The sequence below is a fragment of the Apaloderma vittatum genome, unplaced genomic scaffold (assembly GCF_000703405.1).
Source record: "Apaloderma vittatum isolate BGI_N311 unplaced genomic scaffold, ASM70340v1 scaffold24923, whole genome shotgun sequence".
Taxonomy (NCBI): Eukaryota; Metazoa; Chordata; class Aves; order Trogoniformes; family Trogonidae; genus Apaloderma; species Apaloderma vittatum.
The window spans coordinates 9067-15833 of NW_009707822.1; the positions used below are offsets into that span (position 1 = coordinate 9067).

Genomic DNA, 6767 nt, shown 5'->3' on the forward strand with positions numbered 1-6767 from the left:
ATGGGCGCTTTGGCAAATGCCACCTGGATTGTCCCCCTCCCAAGCAGCTTCAGACAGCCTTCCTGGTGGCTGTCAGTGCAGGATGCCTTGTTAATTGATAATCAAAGTTAATTAGTTTCCTATGCGATTCATTTCCTCCCATCGTAGCGCGTTCAACGTACTGTTGCTGCGGGACTTCTCGATGAAAGGTCCGTGGGGGGGCTCCGTAGCTTTCCTCTTGTATGTCTTCGTGACCCGGTCCACGTCTGGCTGCTTCCGTGTCATCTCCTCCATAAAGGACTGTCAAAACACAGAAGGGACAAGAAAACTTTTGCAGTTTCGAGATGGTTTTGGTCTCCTGTTGCTCCAGATCCTCGCCGGGACGAGCCAAGCCCATGGAGATGTGAGCATTAAGCACCGATGACAGGGACTTGTGGTCAAGCTATTATAACAGTGACCTCCGAACGCTGGAGGTCATCCCCTGCGCCAGCTTTGCTCCCAGGTGACAGCTCCAGTTGGGCCACACGCTGTTTTAACAGGGTCTTCCAAAACGTGTTAATGCCTCCTGCCCAGAAAGGCAGGAAAAAACCCAACCCTGCCCCTTCGCAAGTGCCTGCCATGTTCAGCCCCTGGGCTCACCTGGTGTTCGGAGATGAGGGCTTTGACCTGATCAATATTTTGAGGCGTGGGCTCCTGGTCCCGCTGGATCAGGGTTGTCTCAGCCCACTGGATCCAAGCCAGAAGCTCTTCCAGAAGCTCGGCGTTCGCCACCAGCTCGGAAAGCGCCGACTCCAGTCTCTGCTGGTGCTGCTTCGCCCACGTGAGAACCTGGCAGGAACGCGGAGATGACCATCAGCCCCAAGTGGGAAACCCGGGGAAGGACCCACCACCCCAGCCTGGAACGAAGCCTGGGGGACTCACCTCCTCGAACCTGGCTCGGATGATGGTGATCCAGTGTTTGATGGTGGTGATGCAGTCGGGATGGCAGGCGGCCAGGATGACCTCTCCCATGCCCACGGCCGCGTTCACGTCCACTCTTTTCTCCTCCACTTTCTTCATGAACTCCTGAAAGGCCCAAAGAGATTATTTTCCAACCTTGTCCCCCCCATAAATTTTGCTGGGGAGGGGGGGGTCGTTTCGGAGTTCCCCGCTACCTTGTGGGCGTCGATGAGGGACTGCAGCGCTTCGGCGTCGTCGGGAAGCGCTCCCCGAAAGCGCAGGGACTGCTCTGCCTCCGAGAGCCACTCCAGCAGCATCTGCACGGCCGCTCTGAACTCCTCTGCCTGCGGAGACAAAAGCACAGGGCTTAGCCCTCCTCCTCCCAAAACCATCAGCTCCAATTGCTGCCCAAGAGAAGGGGCTGAAAGGGACTTTAAAAACAAAACCACCAACAGACGGGCCCTCCAGCAGCTGAGCATCTCCCTCCCCTCGGCATCAGCTGGGCTGAAGAACTCAGTGTCTATAAAACCAGCACAGATACCTGTGTTCTGACCATTAGGCACCTGGGTGGTTTTTGCTCAAAGAGCCTTTGACTGTGTTTTTTGGTTTTAGTTTCAAACTCTTGCACTGGACATCAGCAAACACCAGCCCAGACAGTCTCTGACCACTACACTATTCTTGCTGTGCACATCGGTGAGATCTTTGAACTCTCCCTTTTCAAATCAGCCTCTTATCAGCTCTTCTTTGCAGAAAAGAATAAGTAAACAACCGACACCAACCCACTGCTTTGCAGTTCTCACCAGTAACTCCTGCAGGGCTGGGGTGTCGTGATCGGTCAGGACATCGGTCACTGCTCAGAACCTCTTCCTGGAGGTTTGTGTTGACCTCCTGGAGCCTGGAAAAGCTCTCCAAGGCTGTTTCCACCCATAGCCTCCTGCTCACCTGCTTCAAGGCCTGCTCCAGGCGGGTTTGTTTGGACACGGAGAGCTTGCACACCGTGTCCCACCGGTTGCTCAGCTCTTGCAGCTGCACTTTCACCCAAGTCGTGTCGTCCCGGCTGTTCTCAATGAGCTCCCGCCCGGAGCGCTTGAGCACCTGGACTGTCCCCGTGCGCTTCCCCAGCTCCTTCTGGAAGACCTGGAGGGACACGGGGCAGAAGCCGAGCAGGAGCGGTCAGTCCCAGCAGGTTGTTTTACATGAAAAGGTGAAAAAACCAACAGGGCACATGTGAAATGGTTTGGAACGCGGGTTTGGCACCCACATCAGAGCAGGCAAGCTCCAGCCCCTGCTCAGGCTGTGACAGAGCAGCTGCCTGGAATGGATGCCCAAACCCTGTCTGGGGCTCTCAACGTTCAACCTAACCCAAACCCAGGAGTGCCAGTCTGCAAGACACGCTGGGCAGAACTGCCAAGACCAAAGTTTAGAGAGGACTATGAATTCAGCCACCTTTTCCAAACGAAACCCTCAACAGACCTGACTGACAGCATCTCAGAAGAACGAGCTCCAGCTCCTGTAACCTTCCCAGAAACGTAAAAGTTTCCTCCCACTTGCTCAGCCTGGTTTCACCCTCCTTGCCCACAGCAGCAGAGCAATGCAGTGAGATGCAGCTCTGCAGCACGGCACCGACTCCAGCCCCTCTCTTCTTTAGCTCTTGGAGAAGACAAGCCCCGCTCTTGCCTCAGAGAAGGGCTGGAAAAGGAGCTCTCACCTTATGAGCATCCATCAGGTTCATGACCAGATCCAGGTCGCCATGGACAGGCTGGTCTTCAGCCAACTGGGGTTCCACCTTGTAGAGCCAGTCCACCAAGGCCTGCAGCGCATCCATGAACTGGCCAGAGAACAAGAGCGCTTCTTCCAGCTTGTGCTGCCTGAAAACCAAACACCTCCGTGAACCTCCACGAACAAACTCACCTCCTTTTGCCACGTCCCAGCGACCTCCTCCAACTGCCTCCCTCCCTCTGCTCACTTCGATATGAGTCCTTGGCAAACGAGCGCTTTTGGGTCAACGCTGGGGCTGGACCCACCTTTCCACAGATTTGCCACACACTGTGTCCCACTTGTCCCGGACTTCTCCCAGTAAATTGTCCAGCTTTTGAGTGTCATCTGGAAGCAAGGCTTTTTCTTTGAGGGCCCTGCCCGTCCTGATCGTGGTGTCGTAGACGGGCTGCTTCCCCCCCAGTGTCTTCTGGAACTCCTGGGAACCAGAGAGAAACGGAAAGTGCTTCAGAAAGCCTGGCCTTCGCTTTCTGAAGATACGTGGTGCTCGTGAAGACCCCCAGCTCAACATTTTCCATGGTTTGGACGTGGTATCCTCCTGATGGCAGAGGAGGTGCTGCCCTGCCCTCCCGACGAAGCACCCTTCCACCCTGCACCCAACACCAGTCTTACTTTGGCAAAGCTCTACCTTGTGTTTGGAGAGTTGGAGCTTGATTTTGTCAGGATCATTGGAAATCTCCAGCTCTGAGTCCAGGTGATTCTCTGCATCCTCCAGCCAATCAATCAGTTTCTTCCAAGCTTCATGGAACTGCAAAGAAACAGCAGCAAGTCTGAAACTTTACACTGGTGGTGTCCCCAGTCCCTTTTTCTGGTCTCGGGACCTTCCACCCCCCAAGGCTGGCCACACTTCGGGGGCTGGGGCACCCTTCCCACATTTCTCACCTGCTTGGCTCGCTTCCTGGCATCATCAAGAGCCCGTCCCCGCTCCACCGAGCGCTGGACGACCTTCTCCCAGCGGGACTGGACGCTCACCAGCAGGTTCTTGATCAACACCACGTCCTGCTTTTGACTGAGAAACTTCAGCTGGTTCCCAGTTTGATCCAGCTCGATGATGCGATCCCGATGAGCATTCACCTCGTTGGCGAACACCTGTGAAAGACAAAGATGTCCTCCTGGCCATCAGGGGAGCTGGATGCTCCTGCGAGCAGCCCCAGGGAGATACGAGGCGCCGACTCTCGGTCTCTCCACCCTGGGGAGCTTGTTGAATGCTCGTGGCGCTGGTACCTTGTGCTCATCGATCTGGGCCAGCACGGCGTTGAGGATGAGGCTGGCCGGGGGCGCGATGTTCAGGCTCTGCTCGGCCAACGTGAGCCAGTTGATGAAGTCCTGGAGGGAGTTCTGGAAGTCCGTGGCCAAGGCTAGGGCCTCCTCCAGCTTCGCCTGGCGGGGAAGGAGAGAAAAAAACCCAACACGAAAGGGTGAGAGCTCACGATCGGCAGTTTCGCAGACAGAGGCAGCCTTTGTGTCCCCGCCGAAACGTCCCTCCAACAGGAACCTCATCGCCTCGGCCTGGGAACGCGACTTGTTTACCAAGGGGAGCGGGGGTTTCACTGAAAGCCGCCGCTTTCTTTCAAAACAAGGAGTCGCCCCTGAAAGGGGAGACCTTCATCAGCACACGAGCAGCTGCGTCACCCTCAGCTTCCTGAGAAAAGGGCTCGCCCCGGGGAGAGCGGCTCGGCAAATGAGGTGGGCGATATTTCGACGGCAACAGCTGCAGCGCCGCAAATTTATTCTGGGCTGAGGCCACCGCGTCCCTTGTTTTATCTCATCCCCAGCCAAAAGCCTAGGATGGAGTCAGCTCGGAGGAGGATTTGGCCTGCTGTCTCGCAGACGACCAACAAAGCCTGTCTTTCAGAGCCGCGGGAGATTTCTTCCCACCTCTCCTCTAAATTAACCCAAAACGCAATTTTCCTCTCATTTTCTGTGTGATTTAAGCAGCTCTGACGACTATCTAGAAAAAACCTGACAGCTCAGACAGCATCATCTGAAAGACAAACTCAACCTGCGCAACCGAGACAGATGTTGTCAAAAAAAAACCGCCCAAACCAACAAACCAGCCAACGCTACCTTTCTCTCCTCCATCTTGGTGCTGACCAGACACCACTTCTGCTCCAGCAGCGCGACGCTCTGCTCCGTCTTCGAGCCAGAGCCAGAGTCGTCGCGGTTGAGCAGCATCAGTCGCCCCTTGGCCAGCAGCTGGCTGTACACGTCCTCCTTGGCTTTGAACTGGCCGTACAGCTCCTGCAAGGAGGCATCACCGAAGGATTAGAGAAAAGCAGAGTTCGGTGAGGGACCAGGGCTCGCTGCAACTCAGGGTGACGAGAAAATTAGGTTCGGGGACAGCAGCAAAGTGACAACGGTGTTGGCACTTTGAGCAGAGAAAGGCGGTTAAAGCATCGTGATGCTTGTCCCAGCCATCAAGTGCAAAAATTATGGGTAAGAAGAGACCAGAGAAGTGCTCTTCTTCCCATCAGATTCAGTTTTGACGCTGATATTTGACAGACGGAAGGTTGCAGAATTAAAAGCATTAAAAAGAAATGTCTCCTAACAATTTACCATGTGGGCATTGAGTTGTTCCCGGGCAGTTTCTGGCAGACCTCCTGTGGGTTTTGATGCCGACAATTGGCTCTCCATCCTCGTTAGCCACAGGAGGAAGTCTTCAATCTCACCATGGAAACCCTGGGCCTGTTCGGGAACACGTTATCAGCCACGGATCGGGTGACATCAGCCACCATTGATCATGCGCCAGAGTTAACGCAGTTTTTGCTTCAAAACCAGATAACGAGGCAGAGCTGGATGCAGCAGCTCTTAAGGAGGGGCGTACATGGAATATCCTTAACCAGGCTGTGCCTGCTCCCTGCTTCTGTGCAAGCATCAAACCCCTCCAGGACTAAGAGCTACATGAAAAACTCGTATTAAAAAAAACAACAGTGTTTCTCTCTTTCCCCCTCCCTTTCCTCCCAAAGCGAAGCAGCGAGCGGACCCTCAGCAGCGATCCGCCGCAGCGCGGGGCACCCCTGGCGCGTCCCTCCGACCTGCTGGAGTGTGGACTGAAGCTGCTGCTCCCTCTCCTCCGTCTTCTGCAGCACCGACTCCCAGCACGAGTTCAGCTTCTCCAGGCGGTTGCGCAGGCTGCTGGCATCGTCCCCGGCGCTCGACTCCAGCAGCTCGTTGCCCGCTTTGTTCACCGTCTCCACGGTCGCTTGGTGGGCCAGGACGTCGTTCTTCAGCACCTACACGAGATGCGGTGGTTGGACACCTCTCTAAAAACTCCCCTGTTCATTCCTGCCCGGGCTCAAATCAACTCAAACCCTTCACGAGAAATAAAATCCCACAGCAGGAACAGGCTAAAAAAGGAGCCGGAGAGGGAAATACTCACGTGGTGCTTGGCGAGCTCGACCTCGATGACTTTTGGGTCTCCGTTGATGGGTTTTTGCGCGTCGAGCAGCTCCTCGGTGTGGGTCAGCCAGGCCATCAGCTCAGCCAAGGCGTGCTGGAACTGGCCCAGGGCCAGGAGGGCAGCTTCTAACTTATGCTGGGCGAGGACAGGGATGGAAAAAGAAAGTTTAAGTCGGGAAGGAGGGGGAGGGCCCATCCTTTCAACCTCGCATAACCCAGATGCCCTCTCTACCTGTCTGTGAGCAATTTTCTCGCCCAAATTCTCCCAGAGATGTTTCAGCTCTGTCAGTGGTTCCTTTATGATGTCTCTGTCTGTCTCATCTGTAGCTTTTTTTAGCATCAGTTCACCTTGGTGATTAAGCTTTTCCATCTCAATCTGCTGCTGGTAAACCTCCATTTTAAACTCCTGCCAAAACAAGCAGGACAAAAACCAGAACAAAATGAATCACTGGAGCGCGAGCTCCGCGAGGCAAAGCGAGCGCCAGCGAACCGGTCCCACCGCGCCCGGCTACCTTCATCTCGTTCATTTGCTCCTTCACCGTGTTGAGGTCGGTGCCGACAGGAGACAAGTTGCAGAGCTTGATGACGGCGTTATCCAGCCAGTCAAACATGGCCTGAAAGGAGCACGGGCATCGTTAGCGAAGGGAACGGCAACGCAGGCTCCCGCCGCCGGC

At 55.2% G+C, this 6767-nt stretch overlaps 1 protein-coding gene across 1 annotated transcript in view; it reads right to left on the reverse strand.

The window, feature by feature from the left end:
- Window positions 1-6767, reverse strand: part of LOC104271632 (microtubule-actin cross-linking factor 1-like) — a gene marked incomplete at both ends in the record, with an annotated part of 20147 nt that overhangs the window by 7259 nt on the left and 6121 nt on the right. Inside the window, 16 exons of the mRNA XM_009866354.1 lie at window positions 162-279; window positions 619-807; window positions 901-1044; window positions 1134-1262; window positions 1861-2055; window positions 2627-2786; window positions 2943-3112; window positions 3323-3442; window positions 3577-3783; window positions 3919-4074; window positions 4762-4935; window positions 5251-5379; window positions 5730-5927; window positions 6074-6229; window positions 6326-6499; window positions 6606-6707. Coding sequence (XP_009864656.1) covers window positions 162-279; window positions 619-807; window positions 901-1044; window positions 1134-1262; window positions 1861-2055; window positions 2627-2786; window positions 2943-3112; window positions 3323-3442; window positions 3577-3783; window positions 3919-4074; window positions 4762-4935; window positions 5251-5379; window positions 5730-5927; window positions 6074-6229; window positions 6326-6499; window positions 6606-6707 — 2521 coding nt within the window. The remainder of the gene's footprint in view (window positions 1-161; window positions 280-618; window positions 808-900; window positions 1045-1133; window positions 1263-1860; window positions 2056-2626; window positions 2787-2942; window positions 3113-3322; window positions 3443-3576; window positions 3784-3918; window positions 4075-4761; window positions 4936-5250; window positions 5380-5729; window positions 5928-6073; window positions 6230-6325; window positions 6500-6605; window positions 6708-6767) is intronic.